Source organism: Protomyctophum parallelum, assembly GCF_964188405.1.
Source record: "Protomyctophum parallelum genome assembly, chromosome: 7".
Lineage (NCBI taxonomy): Eukaryota > Metazoa > Chordata > Actinopteri > Myctophiformes > Myctophidae > Protomyctophum > Protomyctophum parallelum.
In genome coordinates this window covers 15,353,939-15,379,625 of record NC_139705.1, presented here as the reverse complement: position 1 = coordinate 15,379,625, position 25,687 = coordinate 15,353,939, and the positions used below count along the sequence as shown (strand labels likewise).

General features: G+C 46.1%; 1 protein-coding gene across 1 annotated transcript in view; it reads left to right on the top strand.

Moving 5' to 3' along the window:
• Nucleotides 1–25,687, top strand: part of LOC310861947 (ERC protein 2-like) — a gene marked incomplete at both ends in the record, with an annotated part of 338,757 nt that overhangs the window by 240,999 nt on the left and 72,071 nt on the right. The window contains one exon of the mRNA XM_083769684.1: nucleotides 25,512–25,655. Within this exon, the coding sequence (XP_083625810.1) occupies nucleotides 25,512–25,655 (144 nt within the window). The remainder of the gene's footprint in view (nucleotides 1–25,511; nucleotides 25,656–25,687) is intronic.

Genomic DNA, 25,687 nt, shown 5'->3' with positions numbered 1-25,687 from the left:
AATGTCTTTTGCCTGTGATTGGTTAGCTGATTTGCTCGTTTACATATTATACATAAATTCTCCCTTCAATGTCAATGGCGTTTAATGTTTTGATGTTTAATTTACGTCATAATTAGCAAAATTCTGACGTCATTTCTACATTCATTGTCAATGGCAAAACTTGAGACGTGTGGGGACAAGAGCTGTTTATAGAAGGGTCTATAGCGCCCCTTAAAAATGGATGTGTGTGTGCGTCTGTGTGCGTGTGGGTGTGCGTGCACACACGAGTGAGGAATAGCATACGGCATGTAAAAGTGCAGAACATGACACGCAGGCCATAATCATCCTAATAGGAACAGCCATGCCATGAACCAGTGTACTGTTAAAACACAATGATTACAAGGCATGAGCAGTGCTTTGTGCATCACAGCTCATGTCTGAGTGGCAGTGACTGCACGCACACCACACATGTGCGCGTGTACACGTGTGCACGTGTACACGTGTGCACGTGCAGCTTGAGTCGGTACTTTTTGTTGCTTCCATTCCTGTGTGCTCATGACAGGTGACACACACCCCAGCACACACACACACACACACGCAGTGTGTCATTATGACAAAGAAGATGAGTCGTTGTGACTCGCAATCTTACACTACAAGTACAGTATGGGTTTACCATTGGGAATGTACACATATACACACACACACACACTCTGTAATCTGGGTAATTTGTACGTTGAAGCCAGCGCCGACAGATCATGCCTCCGGTAGAATCGGCATTGTGTGTGTGTGTGTGTGTGTGTGTGTGTGTGTGTGTGTGTGTGTGTGTGTGTGTGTGTGTGTGTGTGTGTGTGTGTGTGTGTGTGTGTGTGTGTGTGTGTGTGTGTGTGTGTGTGTGTGTGTGTGTGTGTGTGTGTGTGTGTGTGTGTGTGTGTGCGCGAGTTGTGCGTGCACGGTGTGCCGGTGTATGTCTTTTCACTCTTGTTTCTGTGTGTACATCTACCGCTCTGTGTGTGTGTCTATACAGTATCTGCCTTTCTATGGGTGCATGTGTGTTTTTTCTGTACTGTGTGTGATGTGTGCGTGCATGCGTGCGTGTGTGCGTGTTTATCAGAAGCTCAGGTAGTAATCATGTCGGCTTTGATCCCTCCTGATTAAATATACAGCAAGCCTGTTCTGACCTGGCTACAATGCCTCTAATCAGCACCCTGTGTGTGTGTGTGTGTGTGTGAGAGAGAGTGCGTGCGTGCGTGTGAGTACGGTAATACTACCTGTGAGGGCCTAATGTCCCCAGGCCAGGTGTACAGTATAGAATGTGACTAATAGACCCTTTTTTGTCACGCAAAGATTTGATGCCCCCCCCCCCCCACTCGAAGACCCATTATTAGGGATGGAGCTCGTAATGATGTATTGATGACGAACACCTTATCGATCAGGCTTATCGAGGCAGGTCGACAATACATTCTGAACAGAACCAGTATATTTTACTAGGGCCTTCAAATACAGTACTTTTCTAACAGACTGAAGGCAATTGACCTTTTGAGGCCATGATAGAGGGTGTAAGTGGTCAAGTGGTTTAGTCCTGGCACGGTACACAATGGCCTGCAGCAGTCCTGACGTGCAGATGGTCATCCAACCTGGGTATAGGGGTGAAAGACTAACGCAGTGGTTCCCAAATGGTCATCCAACCTGGGTATAGGGGTGAAAGACTAACGCAGTGGTTCCCAAATGGTCATCCAACCTGGGTATAGGGGTGAAAGACTAACGCAGTGGTTCCCAAAGTGGGGTCCTTGAGGGAGTTCCAGGGGGTCCCCATGCAGCTAAATGATAGTTTGTAACCAGATGGGCGCTTATGGGTCTGTAACTCTGAGAGTGTACAAATGGAACCAAATGGACCCTAACTCAGAGTTAAATTAACATTGATTTTACGATATAAATCGTGGACTCAGAGATAGAAATGCCATTCAATGGGGGTCCGTAGCCTAATGTATGTCAAACTGGGGGTCCCTTGAAATTAAATGCGTTGATAATCACTGCTCTCTTATGGGGGTCCCTGCAGGCATATGTTTTCAAATGGGGGTCCGCAGGCTAATAAGTGTCAATTTGGGGGTCCTTGACATGAAAAAGTTTGGGAACCACTGGACTAATGGAACCATGATCTAGTAGCTGGTTTTACCTGCAGACTACATTGAGATTAACCACTTTGGGTATACCCTTGAGTTGTGTTTGGACCTTAGTAACCAAACAGATGCCCACATATTGTTTTTAGATTGTTTTAAATTCGTCCTGGTGTCTATTTGTAAACCTTACTTCACACATAACGTGTGATTGGCTGCCGGGGAGTGGTGTGGGGTGAGCGCTAGCCTGACTGAACTGTGATTGGCTGCCGGGGAGTAGTGTGGGGCGAGCGATAGGTTGACCTTGTACGTCCTCTTGACAAAAAACTGACGGGAAATCAAACAGTTCCACGTCCAAGGAAAGCTATAATTCTGCGAGCGATACACGGCCAAAGAAGCTTACGCACGCACGCACAAAAGCACACACAAAAGCACACACAAAAGCACACACGTTTGCACAAAGTCCGGAATCCTGTGTGTGCTATAGCAGACCACATTAATTGGGTTGTGTAATTGTCTGGCATTGCATTGTGGGAAAGCAGCAGGGTCCAGAGAGCTGTCCCTTCCACCTCAAAACCACTTTTAAACACACGGCTCCCGACTCCCCCGTCGTCATGGCAATGCTATCCAGGAAATTGCAGAACGCGCGTCCGTGTGCGTGCGTGTGTGTGTCTGTGTGTGTTTATGTGTGTGCATGTCCATGGCTCCACAATGCAGTGGTTTTCCAAACCTATTAGCTCCGAGACCCGAAACAGAAATATAACGTCTACCCCAGGACCCAAAGTGAAAATAGCAGATCTACAAGCTCACAGTATGTCCTTGTGAGGTTTAGGTTCTGAACACTTATTTGTCACACTATTTAAAGTGTTTAGATTATAAACAGAAGAACATGTTTAATCGCCGGTAACACTTTATAAACACTGAACATTTATTTGTGTTTTACAATCAAAAGTCATACATGTTTAGAATTTGAACACTACACTATTTGAGGTGTATTTCATGGCCATATACATTTGGCACTTAATTATTACACACTGTTTTTTTCTGCTATATTTTCCTAAAAGTTTATTAAATGTATAGATATGTCTTTGATTGAAGAAGAAAAAGAAAGGAAATTATGTTGAAAAATATTTGAATTATTGTTTTACATTTTAGAAAAATATTTCTTCCTTTGAAAAACAAAAAACCAAAAGGTGATGCATGCTACCATGTAAGGTGAATTGAATAGCGAGTATCCACATCACCTTTAAGGTGATCATGTCACCCTTTAGGTGAAAGGGGGATCACCTAAGCTGGTGTCATGCCATGCATGCATGCCTTAAGGCAGGCAGAGGAGTGTGGTGGTGGTGGACCTCCCACTGCACCGCATGTCGGCTGTGGTGGTCCGCAGCAGTGGTCCAGCCGCCATGCAGGCCCTGCATTTGAACGCAGACAAAATCCACATACCATAACCTTTACCATACCATAACCTTACCATACCATAACCTTACCATACCATAACCTTTACCATACCATAACCTTTACCATACCATAACCTTTACCATACCATAACCTTTACCATACCATAACTTTCATCAGCCGTGTGTGTGCGTGTTATATGTGTACTCTTTGCCCTCAATATTTTAAGCTCTTCTGGCACTGTGAGTGCTGTGCTGTATTTCTACAGGCTACAGTTAGACGAGAGAGAGAGAGAGAGAGAGAGAGAGAGAGAGAGAGAGAGAGAGAGAGAGAGAGAGAGAGAGAGAGAAGAGAGAGAGAGAGAGAGAGAGAGAGAGAGAGAGAGAGAGAGAGAGAGAGAGAGTGAGAGAGAGAGAGAGAGAGAGAGGAGAGAGATAGAGAGAGAGAGAGAGAGAGAGAGGAGAGAGAGAGAGAGAGAGAGAGAGAGAGAGGAGAGAGAGAGAGAGAGATGGAAGAAGAGTGTACAAAGTGTACAAACAGAACCAAATGGACCCTTACAGCTCTGTAACTCTGGGAGTGTACAAATGGACCATTATGGGTCCATTTGGCCCCATTTGTACACTCCCAGAGTTATGGTATTAAAAGTCAAGTGAAGTACCTCAAACTGACTAAAAACAAACGTCCAGTTTGAGTGAATGAACATTAGTTAAACTTTCCACCGCCAAACGCGGGAGAGGAGCGGGTGCGTTCAAGAGGCATGGCGGACGAGAGAGGAAAGCACGGCGGGGTAATTGAAGGGTTCGCAGAGTGATACTTAAAGGGGCCGAGGAGGAACGTTTCAAAGTGTTTGTGTAACCTCCGTGAACTTAATATTTAGCCTCCAATCCGCGTGCAGCACCCAGCACACATAAGGAGACAAAGGACCAGCCAAGTGGAGGATGACAGACGTGGGGCTGATATGGACGGAGAGAGATAGAGAGGAATGGTAGTTACTCAGTTTACAAACTTGTACAATGTTGAGTAAACGGACTATACATTTTGGAGGGCAGGGACCCTCAGGTTTCCTTCTCCGGGATCCCGTACGTACATGTCTAACACTGAGAGTGTACAAGCTACAGGTCAATTTGGTTCTGTTTATACACACACTCAGGGTTGAACATTGGAAATGCTCTGTAGTGAAGAAACATCCCGCATATCTGTACAACGCTTGAGTACAAGCACTTGGTTTTCACCACTGAGTATAAGAGCACCATGTGGAGAATGATAGAGGGAGGAGAAGAGAGGAGAGAGGGAGGGATGATATAGAGAATGACAGAGAGGGTAGGAGTGAGAGAGGGAGGGAGGAATGATAGAGGGAGAGAATGACAGAGAGGGAAGGAGGGAGAGAGGGAGGGATGGAGGGAGGGAGAATGATATAGGGGCATGAGATGATGCCATCCTCCTGTCCGGTAGTAGGAGTGATGTCTCCTCTCTTTGATTAGTGAGGAAGAACAGGAAGGAATGAGGGAATGGAGAGAGAGAGAGGGAGAGAGAGAGAGGGCTAGAGAGAGAGAGAGAGAGAGAGAGAACAGCCTCTGTCTTTGATGTGTGACGCAGACTGTGGAACTGCAGTGAGGTGACGCAACGCCTTAGCATGAACGGCTGGTATTTGCTGTTTACGTTGCGTATGTGATTTACAACGGCGTACACGGAGGCCTTAATTGGCTGCTCCTTGTCTCGAGGACATACGGGGGGAGGTGGGTTATTATGTCTGTATGTGTAATGTTAACAAAAGCTACTATTTTGCAAAATGAATTAAATGAGTTTGTTTGATCTAAATGGAGATTTATCTGTGGCGGGCCGTTTGGCTGCATGGCGTGTTTGCACTGTAGCACATTATGAAGGAATGTTCTTATCGTGCCAATAAAGGAAGCTTCTATAATTCACACATGGGTGCAACATGTGGCCCCCCGAAGGGGCCGGAACTGGCCCTTTGACCATCTCAGTCCGGCCCTCACAAGTTCTCAAAGAAAAACAAAATGCATTCTAAAAGGTAATGAATGGTTTTGAGGGAAATTGAATTAACTTGACTCCAATTGATACCATGTACCATTTACCTGCATTCCATCATCCATCTGTATGTAATCACATGTTAATGTTTATGATGTAACAGAGAGAGCATTGAGTCCATATTTATATCACTAGCGTCACATCTAGTTCAGGCCACTACGCTGCCCTCACACCAATGTCTGAGCCACAGTGACTCACACCGATATATCTGAGCCACAGTGACTCAGGCGATTATGTCTGAGCCACAGTGACTCACACCGATATATCTGAGCCACAGTGACTCAGGCGATTATGTCTGAGCCACAGTGACTCACACCGACATGTCTGAGCCACAGTGACTCACACCAACATATCTGAGCCACAGTGACTCAGCGCCAGGGCCCTCGGAGGGGTTTATTCTGCACTGACAGCGCTTGTTCGTTACCCAATTGGTTGCCTTTGACGGAATATACCGTCATGTAAAATCCAACTGTTGTCGTCTTTTGACGGAATTCTGCATCAATCAATGTACTTTATCAATATGAAGCTGTCTCGCTGAAAATAAACTTTTAGTCCTGTCTTGGTTGCTAGGCAACGCCATAGGGTCCCATTCAAAGTAGGATCTTCTTTGGCTGTTTTGGCTCTGAAACTACGAGCGATGTCCGTCGTGATCATCATTCATACAATGTTCGGATCTGATTTGTGATTTTTCATCGCTTCACAACCGACATATTAACGTTTCTGGCGAACATTATGAGCTAATGCTAACATTACCAACGGAGGTCTGCGAGCGAGGAAACCGGATGTGAAAACATGGTAATCTGCCCTGTTCTGGCTGGCACAGCTAACTACCCTCTATCGCCACTCGATGGCAGTTACCTTTTACACTTAGTCCGCCATTGGCGTAGATCTACGTCAATTAAAGGCAATTACAAAATGTTACGCTCCCTGCAAATGCCGTTGATCTATGGCAATTGGTATTGTATAGTGCTTTTGATTGATGAAGTCACGTTAGCATCTGGTTGCTAGTTGGTGTTGTCAATAACACTGGATCGCGCCATCTTGATCATCGTGCCCATAAACACCCATTCTATCTGTTCTGCCTGTATCTCCTATTCCTTGTCCCAGATGGCATTTTTGTCAAAAAAAGGTTTATTACACGGCCCAGATCATGTTTTAGCAGCACCCGAAGTAAAATGGACTGATGATGCATCGTCACACACCCTAGCATAAGATCATAACATCTGGGCTGGGTTTTTGGCTCTTCAAAATAACACTTAAACAGAGAAAAATGCTGGCGTGAATTATATCACAATTTATCAATAAATGCTGGCAGACTAAGCGTTAAATCGCAAAGGCAAATTAGTCCTTTGCGTGTCCAAAAATATAATTACTGCACTCCTGGCTTTGTAGGACAACTGGCTTAAATGCACATCAACGGTGGTGGTCCTCTCTCTGAAATTAAAAGGCTTGCAAATCACTGCTGTAGCACTTTATGATGGAATGTCTACATTGGGCCAATGGAATACCTTAAATTGAACAGGCGACGTGATCGAGAGCAAAAACATGACGTGAAGAGGTGTGTGTGCGTGCGTGCGTGCGTGCGTGCGTGCGTGCGTGCGTGCGTGCTTAGGCCGTCCTATAGTTGGATAAGAGACAGACAGAAAGAACATAAGTCATATCTGTGTTTACAGTGAGGTAAGAGCGCTCTTTTTTGTGTGTGTGTGTGTGTGTGTTTGTGGTGTGTGTTGCAGTGACTAGTGCGACTACAGTGTTACTCATAATATGACCCTCACCTCAGTTAACTGCCTTAAACAACCCAGCTGCTGCTGTGTGCATCTGTGTGCAATTGTGTGTGCGTGCAAGCGTATATACTCCTATACTTGTGAGGACCGTATGACTCTGCCTGTATACATGTCATGTCCTATGAGCCAATAGGGGAAGGGGATCAACGTCCCGTGATTCTTTGTTTGACCTTGCAGAAACTCATGTGATGTGTGTCTGAAAGAATATGACTATTGGCAGAAACACGGAAGGTTTACAATATTTGGTTTTGATTTTTTGTACTGCATTGGTGGTTGTTGCAATCATAGGCATATACTGTAGTGTAAAGGTTAGTCTCGTTGCCTGCAGACTGTTGCCTCTCGCAATTTCAAAATGCTTCTGTCATACAGTCTGGAGCAATGGAAGCTCTATCATGAGTCAAATATAAATGCTTCTGTCATACAGTCTGGAGCAATGGAAGCTCTATCATGAGTCAAATATAAATGCTTCTGTCATACAGTCTGGAGCAACGGAAGCTCTATCACGAGTCAAATATAAATGCTTCTGTCATACAGTCTGGAGCAACGGAAGCTCTATCATGAGTCAAATATAAATGCTTCTATCATACAGTCTGGAGCAACGGAAGCTCTACCATGAGTAAAATATAAATGCTTCTGTCATACAGTCTGGAGCAACGGAAGCTCTATCATGAGTCAAATATAAATGCTTCTGTCATACAGTCTGGAGCAACGGAAGCTCTATCATGAGTCAAATATAAATGCTTCTGTCATACAGTCTGGAGCAACGGAAGCTCTATCATGAGTCAAATATAAATGCTTCTGTCATACAGTCTGGAGCAACGGAAGCTCTACCATGAGTCAAATATAAAGCAAGCCTTCTCCCCAATTCCATGTCGTCGTGCAAATTTGTCCTAATATAAATAGAAATATTCTAAGCATATATATAGCTTGTTGCTTAGCAGAAAAGGAAATAAAAAAATAAAATGTAAAATATATTTTAAAATGTATTTTCGTGAACGGAAATAGCAGTTTCCTGACTCGGATTTCGGGAGGTGCAGTTCCAGACTCACTAGTACAGTAATACAGACGTGTGAGTGCATGTGCGCGTGTGTGCGTGTGTGCGTGTGTGTGTGTGTGTGTGTGTGTGTGGTGTGTGTGTGTGTGTGTGTGTGTGTGTGTGTGTGTGTGTGTGTGCGCGTGTGCGTGTGCGCGTGCGCGTGCACGTGCGTGCGTGTGTGTGCGCGTGTGTGTGTGTGTGTGTGCCTGCGTCAGGGGGGACCCCTACATGTGTGTGGTATACAGTATAGTCTTCCATGGCGTTTGCCTTGGGGGGGAGAGCGAGGGGGGAGACGGGGGTCGGCCTGTCAGTCAGTCAGGTGAATGATGATGGTGGAACAAACCTCCCCTTTAAAAAGACAGAATGGAAAACCTTGCAGCTCTGTAACTGAGGGGAGGGGGGGGGGGGGGGGGGAGTGGAGGGACCCCTGAAAGAATGGGCTTCAGGGCTGAGCTCATTCATTGGCTGGAACCCACCCCCCCCCCCCCCCCCCCTCACATAACCCAGGAGGCGAGCCAGACGTCTGTGTACCGTTGATTGGCAGACGCGCTGACCAATGTGTACAGTATGTGTTCTCAGAAGTTACATCACGACCACATACATACTGTAGTACAGGGGTCCGGGGATATGTACAATATACATTGGAGCCTCAGAGATATAAATGGTGGACTGTAGCCTAATACAGGTCAAACTGGGGGTCCTTGAAATTAAAATGGTTGAATGTCGCTGCTAGAGCCGTACAAATCTTCACTTTTGGGGGTCCTTGGCATATATGTTCAAATGGGGGTCCGTGGGCTAATGAGTGTCAATGTGGCGGTCTTTGACATGAAGAATCACTGCTGTAGTACACTGTACTGTACACACAGCAGGGGTTCTCAGACTGTGGGCCGGGGCTCAAACATACTTATAGAGTAATGTCTTGCAGAAAAGGTTGAAAGGTTCACTTCTGTTGTCTCTAACATTACACCTAGCTACTTGTTTAAGCATTTATTTCATATTTACGTGTCGATTTCAGCTCTGACACTTATTTCAGACATGCTCTATGTGAAGAGTCTGCCTGTGCTATTAACTCATTTTGGATGAAATATAAATAAATGTAGTTTTTCTCCTCTGGTGAAAAGCTGGAGGTTGCACGATGGCAGGCTCTCAGTCAAATCTGGTCACATATGGTATTGAAGTTGTATTGCTGGCTTAGCATTTGCAATTGATCACGCCACCCTTTAGTCACTTGGTGTCTAAGCAGGGTGACCTAGCCCTCTACCGTGTTGCCACATTTTGCAAAAACCTAACGCACGGTTTGGCCTGCTGTAGCACCACCCTTTGGCCAATGATTGTGGGTTTCGTGTGTCCACCGTTTGGCATAGCCCTATTGCCACGTTTCGCGAAAACCGACTGTATGTTTATGTCAGAACTGCAGTATTTGGCAGAAGAAGAAGAAAATAGTGAGTTTAGCCGAGCTCACAAGGTGTTGCATATGTTCTGTATTCACACACAGATATCGATTCAGTCTGTTATGAGAGCATAAATCTCGATGCCCCTATTCACACCAACTCACATCTTATGTAATCGTCAATGTCGGGCAAGAGACCTTGTATCTCCATTTTTTTTTAACTTTTCTTTCTCCTATACTTCATGATAGTGTTTTATATTTATTGAATACTTTATTAGTCAGTCAGAAATGCACAACGTGGTACAATAAGACTTTATTTCCAAAGACTGCTCGCTGCCCAAGACGTCTTTGACTTCTTTTGGGGTTATTTATTGATTCAGAATAGTCTCGCTAATATCAACCTATAGTAGCTTACCGGTCGATATAGGCAACGCTTGCTTCCGCTGTGGTCTGTCAATGAAATGTTTCCCCGTCGTCCACTTCCATTATAAACGCAATCTTTAGCTGTGTTTTTCCCCGAATTGAGTCACTGAGGGACATTTGACTGAATCCGCGGTTCGGCAGTACATGAGTTAAAGCTAAACAGGACAACACCAAAAAGTGCTGTAGTCCTATATGTATGCAATTCATGAACATCAACAAGCTCACATCACAACATGAGCTACTGTATCTTCACAATTTTAAAATGGTTTTAAAATACTTTTTGGGGACATACAAGGTTTCCACCCGAAGCTCTGCATTTGGGGCCCTCGGCTCCGCAGCAAGCAGCGTGCACGGGGCGCGCACACACACACACACACACACACACACACTGACGGACCGCTGGACTGACTGACTGCTTATATATTAGGGGTGAAATTCTGGGGCCTCGGCTGCTAGACATGTGATTCCAATTGAACCTTCATGGTTCCTCTTTGAGACGGATTGAGATGTTTTAAGAGCTACAGTGTACGGACTGAGAGGCCGGGGCCTCGGAGAGAGATGGATGGCTAAAGTACATGACCATGAGACCCAGAGACCTGCCGAGACGAGAGGGGGCCCCCGGAGGGGTCAAGGTTGGAGGCGCGTCAGGGTGGGACGAGGGGCACGAGAGAGTCTGAGGCAGTGTTGATTTTGACAGCAACATTTTGATTTTAGTTCATAATTCAAAACAAACTAGAAAAGTGTTGGGGTTGCGCTGACACAAGCCGCTTGGAATCCGATGGGAAATCTGTGTGGAATCGCCTGGGAAAATCTGCTTCTTCATGCATTCGTTCTTCTTTATGTATAGGAAGCCATTTGGACACAACGCAATTCATGGGTTTATACTAGAAAGTTCTGTTCTTTATTAATCCTGTCATTTGTATTACATACTGTGATGTCACTCCTGTCCTGTCGGGCAGAAAATTTACTTTTGGTGGAAAAAGGCTGCATGTATCGGTATCGGTTGATATCAGTATCGGAAATTAGGACACTTTTACATGAAAAATGGGTGTGAAATTAGTTTTTGTGCATTGTTCCCATCGTTTCTCTCTTGGCTTATTTACAAACTGCACAGCTGTAGGGTCACTCTTATCTTATTCACAATACAAGTAAGTGGTTTTCAGATTTACAAGCTTTACAAGCAGAAGTATTAAAGGGACACTTCACCCTTTTTGCAAAAAATAAATAAAAATGTTAATGACGTTAGATTTAGAACTTTCCTCTGGGTCTTTATGTGTGTAATATGTGGTTTAGATATTTTGTCTCTGATGTCATGGACACCGGGCTCACTTCCTTCCTGGACTACAATTCCCATAATGCTTTGGTGCACTGCTCCTCCTTGTGGAGGCCCAGTGTCCATGACATGGGCTCACTGCTAAAATGTAAAATATCTAAAACCACATATTACAAAGACCCCCAGGAAAGTGTTCTAAATCTTCTAAACGTCATTTGCAAAAAGGGTGAAGTGTGCCTTTAAGTAAATGTACTTGGTTACTTTCCACCACTGCGAGGGAGGAGGGGCTCTAGGGGAGGAGAGGAGAGAGCGGGTGAAGGTATAGAAGATTTAAGAGTCCCAGCCCGCCCTAAATCAGCTCAGCGCACTCCATGTTGTTATTCCTAGGCGTCACGGTTGAGGGATATGTGTTTATAATTTGTGTTATGACTTACTTGAAATTATGAGTGCGCAAAGTCAGCGGGACAGAAACAGATGCGTCCGCGGGATGCCCGAGGGAGCCGTCAATACCGTCTCTCTGCCCGGCGGTGTATGTTTTTTCTTTGGTCTTGTCCGTGTTTGTGCGTGCGTGTGTGTGTTTGTGTGAGTGTGTGTTTGTGCGTGCGTGTGTGTGTTTGTGTGAGTGCGTGCATGTAGGTGTCTTGTCTTTCTGTCTGTCTGTCTACGGTGGCGTACACACATACCCCCCCAACATACATAGCTTATCTTTATCTCCATATTTTAACTTTTAGTGTTTTTGTTTTGTTTTTTATAAATTAACGCCCTCCTCGATCATAACGACGCCACGCAAAAGCGTAAAAAGTACCAGAACCACTTTGCGCAGCGTTTCGAGCATGCAGCTCTTTAAAAAGAAAAAATTGAATCCTGAAAAGTAACACGTGAGGTTTCCAGCCCCGACAGAGGTCGACACACGACATGCATGTATAGCGAGTTATAGTTCTACAGGAGGTTACGCCTGCCCGGGGAGCCTAATAACACTGACGGTTCCCAGAACATCCATTATTATGAGGGTTTTTTTTTTCTACCCTGGTTTGTGATCATCATGCCTCCCGCCACTTAACTGTCCAGCTCTTAGTCTGCTCTGAGACATTCCACGGCGGGCCCACTTCTTTTCTTTTTACGGCGGCTCCCTGATTGCGATGGAGGTGCGGTCCCACCGTACGTCCTCCCCGGGCCTTAATGCCCCGGCCCGGCCCCGGGGCCCGGCCTATAGCCCGGGGGCCTCGCAGTGCAGCGCTATGGCCTGTACTAAAGACTTGGTGGAGGAGAGGCCCTGTGGCGAGAGCAAAGCACAGGACATGAGAATGGGGGCATGGCTGAGTGACACTATTATTTATAGCCCCGGGGAAGGGAACTACACCAGTGTTATTTACTGCTGAGGAGGTAAGGGAAACGTCTACTTCCAAACATAAAACACAGCTATAGCTCTGGCCTCGCGCTTCAGTTCTTTAGCTAGGGGGGCTTTACGTATACAGCTATAAGCAAGGCCACGGCTGAGATGGTAAATCTCCCAGCAGTTTTTCAACCTCAGAACCTTCAGCCACAACCCATGTTTTAATGACTTACAAGGCCTTGTCGGGGAGTTATGCCTAGATGCCTCATGCTAGACATGCTAACTTTTAAGCAGCTTTAAGCCCTGGCCGTGATCCCAAATGCCATGTTTCTGTATAGCCTGTGAGATGGGGGGGGGGGGGGGGGGTTCATATTTCGTGGAACTTTGATTGATTGAATACTTTATTAATCAGAAATGTATTCGGCACGTGGTAGCTATATAGGCTGCAGTGAGACATTAGGCTAAAAGGACTACACAACAAGGTCCTTGGTGGCAGAGTAGTAGAACGGAAATAGGCGTTGTGTGACAGAAAATAGCCAAACATTTTCAAATTGTATGTGACGTGGCATAAATTAGGCTTAAGAAGTGAGTACCGACTATTTTCAAATAGCCGAGTTATATCAAGTGGTTGAATGAGTAAAAAGTACAATGTGTGCCTAGTAGAATTCCAAGCAGACTAGTGAAAATAGTAGTAGGCCTACCAGTAAATGAAAAAAAAAAAAACTCATTTATTGAGTAAATGTACTACTTTACACCACTTCTAAACGACATGCTAACTGTGCTTCCTCCTCAGCTAGCCAGTGAGAGGCCTTTCCTCCCTCCCTCCTTCCCTCCCTCCTTCCTTCCTACTCTCTCTCTCGCTCGCTCGCTCGCTCGCTCTCTCCTTCCTTCCTTCCTTCCTTCCTTCCTTCCTTCCTTCCTTCCTTCCTTCCTTCCCTCCCTTCCTCCCTCCCTCCCTCCCTCCCTCCCTCCCTCCCTCCCTCCCTCCTTCCTTCCCTCCCTCCCGATAGCAGATGTCTCTCCCAGAAACTAGGGCTATAGGTTGTGTGTGTGTTTTCACTCTGCTAATAAAATATACAACCCACTTACTCAGCTACCCCCCCCCCCCCTCAAGTGCGCGCACACACACACACACACACACACACACACACACACACACACTGGTGCTTGGGGGGGGTGAGGGGCTGAGAGAGAGAGAGAGAGAGAGAGAGAGAGAGAGAGAGAGAGAGAGAGAGAGAGAGAGAGAGAGAGAGAGAGAGAGAGAGAGAGAGAGAGAGAGAGAGAGAGAGAGAGAGAGAGAGAGAGAGAGAGAGAGAGAGAGAGAGAGAGAGAGAGAGAGAGAGAGACTAATTGAAAGAGTATGTATCGGTTTTACAGCAACAAAGAGGGAAAAAAATACGAGGGGACAAAAATCAACAAATCTGCCAAAACTAGCCAAATGTTTAGAGTAGTGGGAGCTAGGACAGAGAGAGGGAGAGATGGCTGACTGCTTCCAGAGATGAGCAGGACCAGACCACACTGGTGCATTCCTAGAGAGAGAGGGGGAAAGAGATGGGCGATGGATATAGGGTGTGTGTGTGTGTGTGTGTGTGTGTGTGTGTGTGTGTGTGTGTGTGTGTGTGTGTGTCACAGACAGACAGACACATTGCTAACATAATGTCTAACAAGCATCTTAAAACACACGGCAGTCATATCATAACACACACATGTAGCATGTGGATTCAACTTAACACAAACTATACATAAGCTGTCGACTAAAAACAAGAACAAACTTAGCAAGAAGTAAGTCTACCAAGCTTATAGATCAGCTATTTTTGGCGATGAAAATAGACCTAATACAGAGTCAAAGGTTAAGTTTGCGTATTGAGGGTTCAAGTGGTAACATGTCTGACAGAATGATGCATGAATGAATGAATGACAGCCAGGCACTGTCCTTCCACGCGCTATGTCCGGCCGGGGAAACTCTCTCCTGTCAGGTGAAAAGAAGCAGCATTGAAGGAAGCATGAGGTCAGTCCGCTGCCCCCCAGGTTGGCAGAGGAAGTATAGCGCCCAGGATTACATTAGATAATTGACACTGGGTGAAAAAATGGGTTGCAAAATCGTGGGATAAAAAAAAGAAAATATACTGTCACTATGGTCAAGTGTACATTCTCCTCAAGTGTTGCTTGTAATGTGTTCAAAAGCAGCGTCATGTAATGCCTATGCAGGGGTTCCCAAACGTTTTCTTAGGGGGGAGATCCTCACGACACCGATGAGCATATTTACAATCTTACATTTTTAGATGCCATTGGAAGAACTGTTAGAACTTTTCAATCAAAGTCACAACACATTTTCACAACATGTATTTAAGATGCTATCTTAGAATAGATGTAGACCTGACAGTGCAGATAATTGCCTTCCTTAATGCATCAATTAAGCATCAATGGCCATCAGCTGGTCACCGTCACAGACACTCAGCCTCTGCAGTACTCCACTGCATGTTTCATTTCTATACAAAATAATGAATGATAGAATTTGATTAGGATTACTGTGATTATGGTAAACTCACATATCATACTGTACCTACCATAATTCACTGGCAAAAAAAGAAAAGAAAAAACCCACAAAACTGACCCCCTGGCAACGCCACATTTGGAACCTTGGCTTTATCATAACGACGTTGTGGCAAAAACAAATAGCGGATCGGCTAGAGTTGAAGTGGTTAGGGCTTGGGGTTAGGATTGAAGTTATGACAATATATCATCGGGTGGAGACCTCATATTTCCAAAAAAAACTGTTCCCTTAGCTCAAGGTTTCTACCCACACAGCAACGATATATTACTTCGTTGCATTTAGTTTGTGTGTGACACTGGCCCGCCTACAGCGAAGTGGAGTGCAGTCTTCTGCTTGTATACTGCTCAGTTGTTGTGTTCACGGCTCTGATCAGGCACGTGCAGTCGTGCACGCACATAGACATCAAAGTGGGCTTCACCCCCTGCCACTGGCGGAACAACCCGGTACTGGGACCGGGGGGTGACCGCACGATCGGGCCTTGTCGAACCTGACTCCCAAAGCAATCCACCACCCCCATCACTTCTAATCAATGTGTACAGCCTCCCTCCCGGCAATATTATGATCTGGAAAAACAACTGTCTGTCATGGAAGTAGGCTACAGCTAGTCTCGCGTTACCAGACTGTTGCATAATAGCATTCGGAGATTGTGGAACAGTTGTCTGGCTACGTGAGACTAGGCTATACAGCCGAAGCAGACTTCCTCTTCCTCTTCAAAATAAGAGCTATACTTGTAATGATTAGTCAACACTAGTTTTATTTCTTAAGAGAGGATGTGTAGATATATTTGTAGCGCCCTGAGAGATAACGTTTTAAATGGGTATCTGTCATGAGTGACTGTGTAACTCTGTGTGGTCGTCGATCGGTCATCTCACAGCCCCGGGCCCGGGCCCCTGGAGTCACGGGCCCCCGCCTGGCCCCAGCCCTTTTACCCGTCTGTAAAACAACTGCCCTCTCATGAATGCAGCATTTACTATGGTGAAATAAATGCAAATGCCCTCCTCTCCTTGCCATGCCATACCCGAGAATTGCTTTTTTCGGGACTCTCCTGATCTTGAACGCAGCATTTTGCGTTGAAATAATTTGTTTAGAAATCCATGATCATTGCCGCATCTCCAGTAGTCAACGAGTGCAGGGTCGTGCCCGGAAAATAGCAGATCTACAAGCTCTCAGTGTGTTGCAGAGCAACGCCACTAAGAGCTTGTATATCAGCTATTTTCTTCCAAAAGTGCCCTCTTATGGAATTTCAGTCCCTAGCTCACTCTCTGCACGTCCCTGGCTATGATGGCTGTGTTCTTCAGTTGTTGTGTTCATGGCTCTGATGGCTGTGTTCTTCAGTTGTTGTGTTCATTTCTCTGATGGCTACATGTGTTCTTCAGTTGTTGTGTTCATGGCTCTGATGGCTACATGTGTTCTTCCGTTGTTGTGTTCATGATGGGAGGTCTTCCGCTGATCGGCTGTGGTTCCATGAACCCTCTATAGTGCCACTTGTGTTGCAGTCTGTGCAGGAAATGAACGCGATCTGTTGTTTGTCCAGAAGACGCCAAGAAACAAGAGGGGAGGAGAGAGAGATAGGGTTCATCCCGGGAGATACACTCAATTGTCTTTGTATCATTCCTCTCTCTCTCTCTTTCTCGGCTTGTAGATCAGCTATTTACAGCAAAGATATTTGGTGCAGAGGGGACAAAAAGCAGGGGGCCTAATATAAAACCCTGGGGGACAATTATAGCCAACAGGGTTTAAGCCAATCCCCACACACACACAAACACACACACGTGCGCGCTGATTGAGGAAATGAGTGAGGTTTATAGGTTGGCTAATCATAATAATGCCCCCTTTTTATGGTTTCGGGAAGACATCTCTCAGTAATCAAGAGTCATCCAATACCCCTTAGTGAGTTCACACAGGGAGTGAAACATCCGCTGTGTTAATGAAGTGACTGGAAGTGGTTTTAGCTCGCTAACTGAAGCGTGCATGCAGGGCGGACATTTTGGGGAAAACGGGAGCGCTTATAATTCGGTCCTGTGGGCTGCCCGCAGATAATGAATGAAACGTTCTGCCCACAAGTGGGAGGAGCTTTTCTCGAGGTTGGTAAAATGCCAGCATATTCCTTTGTTATATACTGCACTGTAACCAGAGCATACATTAATATCATTTGGAGAACTCTAAATCTAAAACTATAATCCTATAACCCCAACCGGGACCTTTTAGAAATTGTAAGCTTGACTCAAAATCTTGCTTTAACCATAACACAGAAGCACGCATGCACGCCACGCCACACCACGCATGCACGCACGCCACACATGCACGCATGCACGCTCTCTCTCTCTCTCTCTCTCTCTCTCTCTCTCTCTCTCTCTCCCCCCTCTCGGGTTTAGAGAGCGCTAAACATTGGTCATGTGATCCCAGAGTAGTCACTCTCACACAAATTTACAGCCAGTGCGAGAGAAACTTTGATGATGAATATTGCACTGTGTACAGTCGGGGTACGCTAGGAATGCTAAGCTCCATCACTTTATCACTGTTAGAGTGCAGTGGGTGACGCAGAGGGTCCTACATGGGCATGGAATGTGGCGCCATGCGTCGCTCTTCCTAAACAACCAGGTCAGATTAACACGTTGACTGCATGCCAACGGCGTGACATCTACCTCGCCTCAAAGCCAGCAACGCTTGACCGCCATACACGTAGATCTACATGTCACCTGCTGTTTTCAGTGATTATGCTAGAGCATTGGTTCTCAAAGTGGGGTCCGGGGACCCCTAGGGGTACCTGAGGGAGTTCCAGGGGATCCCTAGCTAAATTAGAGATGGTTAGGAACCAAATGGACCCTTATGGATCTGTAACTCAGAGACTGATAGTTAAATTAACAGTGATTTTACAATATACATTGGGGTACCAGATATATGCCATTGTGCGTGCGTGCGCTGTAAACTGCAGGTCTTTACACGGCTGCGAGGAATGGATGTGGTTCAAAGGTCAGGGCGGCTAGATCTTAACGGGGTTGGGTTTGTATCTTTATCTGAGGACCTGATCTGAACTGGACAAACAATGATCCATCTCTCCTCGCCGGGGCCACCTCTGAGCCTGTCTCATAAAGGCTGCAGCACTCAGCTCAGCCACATGCGTCACTCATGCATCACACCGTGCCTCAGAAACCTCTTATCTCCAATATTTAAACTCTTTGTGGGGTTTTTTGTTAATTAACACCCGACTAACCCTAACCAAAAGCATCAAAAGTATAGCGGATCGACAAGCTATAAAGTTTCGAGCTTGTCGATCTGTTAATACTTTTGATGCTTTTGAATTTGAATCCAGAAAAGTATCCGTTTTTTTTTTACATGTGAGGTTCCCACCTCGACAGAGACGACATGGGTTCTCCAATAGAGGCTATGCACATCATCATACATGGACGTTATGTGGGAATGCCTACTGAAAGCCTTGACAGCCCATACGTCCAAACAGAAAAGTGAAACTGATTGCATTAAACAATGTTCAATGACATTAAACTCACTTTGCCACGCGACTTGCCACTCACTTTATGCATATACCCGCGAGAGCCAACTGTCCGTCATTTTATCTTTTTTCTATCTTTCTTTTTCTTTTCTTTTCTTTTTTTTGGGGGGAGGGGGGGGGGGGAATTACAGTATGTTTCTGCAACTGTCAAATAGGTCTTTGACTTAATTAATTAATGAAAAAGAGAGAAATAAACGCGTCTTGGTACCCTAGACATAATTTGGCCCTTGGGGAAAAAATGTACTAGACCAAGCTATTAAAGCACAGTTTTGGACAGGAAAGTCCAAAGTACATCGGCATCAAAATATTCTCACAGCACTACAAGTAAAAGTACTTTATTAGGCAGAATGTCCCATTTCACAATTTTGTGTTTGACATTTTCAGAATATATACATATGTAAATTTCTTTGCAAAATAGAATATCTTTGAGAAAAACTCAGGTATAAAATAGGGCTTAATTGCATGTTTAACTCTCGATTTAGGTTATGCACAATATGATATTTATAAATATCACATCTTAACATTGTACTGTCCTCACAAGTATCGCAATATCAGTACGTGCTTGTATGTGTGTGCGCGCACGCGTGTGTGTGTGTGTATGTGTGTGTGTGTGTGTGTGTGTCCGTACAGTGAGCATTAAAAGGAATAACAGTAGAGGTGTGGGGAGACGAGGAGTGTCACGCCGGACCACTGGCGTGATTAATGGTGTGATTAGGCCGCTCCGATCCACGTCAACACACACACACACACACACACACACACACACACACACACACACACACACACACACACACACACACACACACACAGAGGCCTATTAATGGCCTTCGAATGGAGGGAGAATCCAGAATCCAGATGCTGCGCTCAGTCAGATAATTGTACTGAAAACACAGGGAGAAAAAACCCTGCACAGAGTTCCCCTTAGCTATAGCTCGCCAACAGGACTTTTATTCTGAGTCGCTTTTCGTTTTGTTTATTTTCCTAATAGAGTTATTTCTGCACAGACTTGAATCATGGAATGAAAACACGACTGATGCAGGTCCATTTTTAATTGAGCCTATTCCAAATACGCCCTTCATCCCCTCTACCCTCACATCGGCCATGCACGCACGCACATGCATTTGTATTACTGTGCTTTTGAGGACAATCAACATTTTGGGACGGAAATTTTATGAATGGCATTAATTTGTTGAGGGGGGGGGGGGGGGGGTCATTTTTAACTTTATACAAGCCTAAAGCGGGAAATGTAGCCAATCGACAAGTTCACCCCCCTTCGATCTGCTATGCGTGACATATAAATGTAACCTTAACCCCTAAACCTTAGCTATAAATGCCTAATCTTAACCGCAACCCAAGTACCAAAGACCTGGCGTCATCGCTCATGGGTCGCCAAAGTAATTTCTCTATAGAGAATAGCATTAGGTCTCATATAAGAATTTTGATTCAAAATAACTGTCCCGTCAATATGGTCGGTGAGGTGGCTCTGTACTTTATATCGTTTATGATAGTCACTCATATTTGACACAGTCTGTTTCTGGCGAAAATGTAACTAATTCGACAGCGGTATAACATTAGCGTTCTCTTGCTGTCAGTTGATTCTTCATATCCATATGAGTCAAACCGCTGGGATCATTTGTTTATTTTTGGAACAGGCTTCTGTTATTTGACGTGAAAAAATAATAACACACATCCGATATCGGTGCTCTGAATATTTTATTAATTGTAAGCCCTAACTCCCCAAATCTCTTTTTGTTACCATAACAACAATTTATCTCGCGAGGAGCAGGCGTGTATTTCTCACATTTTGCTATACTTATGGGGGACATTAATTTGGCCCTCACAAGTGTAGTGATTCACGCACGCACGCACGCACGCACGCACCTACTGTACCTTACCCAAGGCGCGCACCACGTCTTAATGCCCTCCTGCTCGTTTCCAAATACGATTTCAGCGTCTGGACTTTTGGCCTGGCGTGATGTTTACACAACTAAAAATACCTGGAGCGTCTACACGCGAGAAACTCTCTGTCTGTATGCATGTATACTGACATCTCTGAGGACACGTGTGCGCGTGTGTGTGTGTGTGTGTGTGTGTGTGTGTGTGTGTGTGTGTGTGTGTGTGTGTGTGTGTGTGTGTGTGTGTGTGTGTGTGTGTGTGTGTGTGTGTGTGCGTGTGTGCGTGTGTGCGTGTGTGCGTGCGTGTGTGCGTGCGTGCGTACGTGCGTACGTGCGTGCACTGTGATGGTCACTGGAGTGAACCAGAACCCACTTCACTTCCACACCACGTACAACAACAATGGGACCAGAGCAGCTCTGTGAACATGACCTCAGCCCAGTGCAGCCTCACGCCATCCATTAGATTGAACCACTTATTTTTGGATCAAATGGAATACAGCTTGTTCAGCGACACAGCAGACAGACAGTGTGTTCAGCTACGCAGCAGACAGACAGTGTGTTCAGCTACATATTTGTGCTGTCATCACTGTGATGCCATTGAGTGGTGATTTCATTACATAGGATAGCCAATGACGTCATTCCAACTGACTTATCTCGGTCGTCTCCAAGCCCCCAGAAAGGCTGTCTCTATGGTCGGATGCCACAGTGTGGGTTCAGGGTTCAAATTGAGCGAGGGAGCCATATTCAAAGGGACCACCTGGTTGAGAGCATATGTGACCAAATTCGTGCAAATTACAGCTTTTCACCAGAGGAGAAAAAAACGTATTTCCCCCCCCCCAAAAAAAAGAGTTAATAGCACATGACAGGCAGACTCTTCACATACTAGAGCATGTCTGAAATAAATGTCAGAGCTGCAATCGACATGTAAATATGAAATAAATGCCCAAACATGTAGCTATAGGTGTAATGTTAGAAACCACAGAAGTGAACCTTTCAAGCCTGTTTTCTCAACTCACTGTTTTCTGCAAGACATTACTCTATAAGCCATTATCTCCAAAACTGGTGGGTCAAACTGAACAACCAATATGTCAATTTGAAGCTATGATTCCCTGCTTTCATATGACCAAATTTGAAATTTGGTCACATATATGAGCTGTGATTGCATGGTGTGTAGAAAAGCACGTTTGATTAGAAACACTTATTCAATCAGCAGTCTGACAGCTGACTATACTGCTGGGGTGATTATGCATGACTTTCAGACATGACCAAACGCTTGATAATGGAACGAGTGGTTGAACCTGTGTGTGTGTGTGTGTGTGTGTGTGTGTGTGTGTGTGTGTGTGTGTGTGTGTGTGTGTGTGTGTGTGTGTGTGTGTGTGTGTGTGTGTGTGTGTGTGTGTGTGTGTGTGTGTGTGTGTGTGTGTGTGTGTGTGTGTGTGTGTGTGTGTGTGTGTGTGTGTGTGTGTGTGTGTGCGTGCGTGCGTGCGTGCGTGCGTGCGTGCGTGCGTGCGTGCATGTTTCTCAGAAGCATTTATCTCCTGTTTGTTCTCTTGTTGCCCTAGAGATGGTCGGAGAGACCACTTTTGTTTGTCACACACATGGATTAATGGCATCCTGTGTGATGATGAAGATTTTAATGAGCAACACACACGTACACTCATGCATACTCACTTCCTTTTTTGCTTCAAATTTCCCAAAAAGTCTATACTCGCGGTGACCTTTGTGACAGTTGGTTCTGCATGGTGTGTGCATGTGTGTGCTCGTGCGTGGTGTATAATACCCACACTGCACCTGTTTAACCGGCGGTGACAGGGAGAGAGAAGGGGGGGAAAGATGTCATATCCGCCCCAGATTGCCCCATTAAGGCTCCATTACACCACTAAACATGGCCGTGAGTCACCCGGGAGGTGCAGCTAATACTGCACTTAACCAGAACCACTTCAAACGAGGAGCTGTGGAATCTCTGTCTGTCTGTGTTTACGGCAGGCTGTGGAATTAGTAATGGAGGGCGTGTGTTATGAGTGGATGTACTGTATAATGTAAAGGAGGATGAGAAAAAGAAAAGAAAAAAAACTGGACCCACCCACCCGTCCAAGCCACCTGTCTGTTCGTCTAGCCACGCACCAGCTCGTCTAAGTATTCTAGACGAGAAAAGACAGAGTCTTTGTTGTTGCTCTCGGGCAGGAAACCGCGTTTCATCTTTATTCTTAATGATTTGAGTCTGAAGAGACTGAAATAATAGTATATGCATGCACACATATGGTCTCTGTCGGGTGGAAATGTGGAATGTCCAAATCTGTTCCCTTTCACCATTCAAATAGAAAAGCATCAAAAGTAGCAGATCTACAAGCTCGAAACGTGTTGCTTCTTGCATCTGCTACTTTTGATGCCTTTGTGTGACGCTGTAGTTTGATCAAGTAGGGCGCTAATTTATGTTTAAAAAACCCCAAAAGTTACAATAATGCACACACACACACACACACACACACACACACACACACACACACACACACACACACACACACACACACACACACACACACACACACACTCAGAGAGAGACACACAGACACATGCACATGCAATATCCAGTTGTGGGTTGTGGCTTTCTTGTTGTCTTAACTTCTTACTTTGATATACCGTACAGTATATTGTATGTATGGTGTTGTTATTTCTGACATCAGGCTTTCATGACTTAATTGACTTATGACAGACCCATGCTGTCTATTTGAAGTGGGTGCACAAAACAAATTACAATAAACATCTTATGTCTTTTTATACTTTGTGGAATTACACTATGCACACAAAAGTATAGTGAAAACGGCCAGTCAAGCTCACAACCACATTGCGACACTTAAATCAAGTCTGAGGCCAATTCTTTCAAATCAGTTCTGAAACAGTTTTCTGAAAAACGTACGTTTCTGTTTGAGTGTTTCTCAAACCCTTTCATGTCAAGGACTCCCACAATGATAAGGATTTGGTCATGGACCCCAATCTCTACATTTCTTTGTTCCAGGGACCCCCCAGAAGCAAAGATTAAGCGCCCAAGAATGTGTGCAGTCATTTATTTTATTGGACCATGATGGAAAGTCCCCAGAATCTTTTTATTTGTATTATTTTTTTATCCTTTTAGCCTTAATGTCTGACTGAAGCCTACCACGTGCTGTTTTACATTTCTGACTAATAAACTATTCAATCAATCAGTGTACCACAGTGGTTCCCAAAGTGGGGTACAGGGACCCCCAGGGGTCCTTGAGGGAGTTCCAGGGGGTCCCCGGCTAAATGATAGTTTGGAACCAAATTGACCCTTATGGGTCTGTATACATAAATGGACCCTAACGGGTCCATTTGATTCCATTTGTACACTCTCAGAGTTACATTAACAATGATTTTACAATATAAATTGTGGTCCCAGAGATAGAAATTCAATTAAATGGGGATCCGTAGACTAATGCATGTCAAACTGAGGGTCCTTCGTTGAAATTAGACGGGTTGAGATTCACTGCTAGGGCTTAGGGCCCTATAGCAGCGATTCACTGCTAGGGCTTAGGGCCCTATAGCAGCCATTCACTGCTAGGGCTCACGGCCCTATAGCAGCCATTCACTGCTAGGGCTTAGGGCCCTATAGCAGTGATTCACTGCTAGGGCTTAGGGCCCTATAGCAGCGATTCACTGCTAGGGCTTAGGGCCCTATAGCAGCGATTCACTGCTAGGGCTTAGGGCCCTATAGCAGCGATTCACTGCTAGGGTTTAGGGCCCTATAGCAGCCAATCACTGCTAGGGCTTAGGGCCCTATAGCAGCCATTCACTGCTAGGGCTCAGGGCCCTATAGCAGCCATTCACTGCTAGGGCTTAGGGCCCTATAGCAGCGATTCTCAACCCGTTTAAATCTTCTCTTATGGGGGTCTGGGAACTACTGCTGTACCATGCTGTTCCTCCTAACGTCCCCCCCCCCCCCCCCCTCCCACACACACACTGCTGTACCGTGCTGTTCCTCCTAACGTCCCCCTCCCCCCCCCCCTCCCACACACACACTGCTGTACCGTGCTGTTCCTCCTAACGTCCCCCTCCCCCCCCCTCCCACACACACACTGCTGTACCGTGCTGTTCCTCCTAACGTCCCCCCCCCCCTCCCACACACACACTGCTGTACCATGCTGTTCCTCCTAACGTCCCCCTCCCCCCCCCCTCCCACACACACACTGCTGTACCATGCTGTTCCTCCTAACGTCCCCTTCCCCCCCCCCTCCCACACACACACTGCTGTACCGTGCTGTTCCTCCTAACGTCCCCTTCCCCCCCCCCCCTCCCACACACACACTGCTGTACCGTGCTGTTCCTCCTAACGTCCCCTCCCCCCCCCCCCTCCCACACACACACTGCTGTACCGTGCTGTTCCTCCTAACGTCCCCCCCCCCCCTCCCACACACACACTGCTGTACCGTGCTGTTCCTCCTAACGTCCCCCCCCCCCTCCCACACACACACTGCTGTACCGTGCTGTTCCTCCTAACGTCCGTCCCCCCCCCCCCCCTCCCACACACACACTGCTGTACCGTGCTGTTCCTCCTAACGTCCCCCCCCCCCCCCCCCTCCCACACACACACTGCTGTACCGTGCTGTTCCTCCTAACGTCCCCCTCCCCCCCCCCCCCCTCCCACACACACACTGCTGTACCGTGCTGTTCCTCCTAACGTCCCCCCCCCCCTCCCACACACACACTGCTGTACCGTGCTGTTCCTCCTAACGTCCGTCCCCCTCCCACACAGGCAGCAAGCTCTCCTGGCAGCCATCAGTGAGAAGGACGCTAACATCGCCTTGCTGGAGCTGTCCTCCAACCATCGCAAGAAAGCCCAGGAGGAGGTGATGGCGCTGAAGAGGGAGAAGGACCGGCTCATGCACCAGCTCAAACAACAGGTACCGACCCCCCCCCACCCCCTCCACCCCAC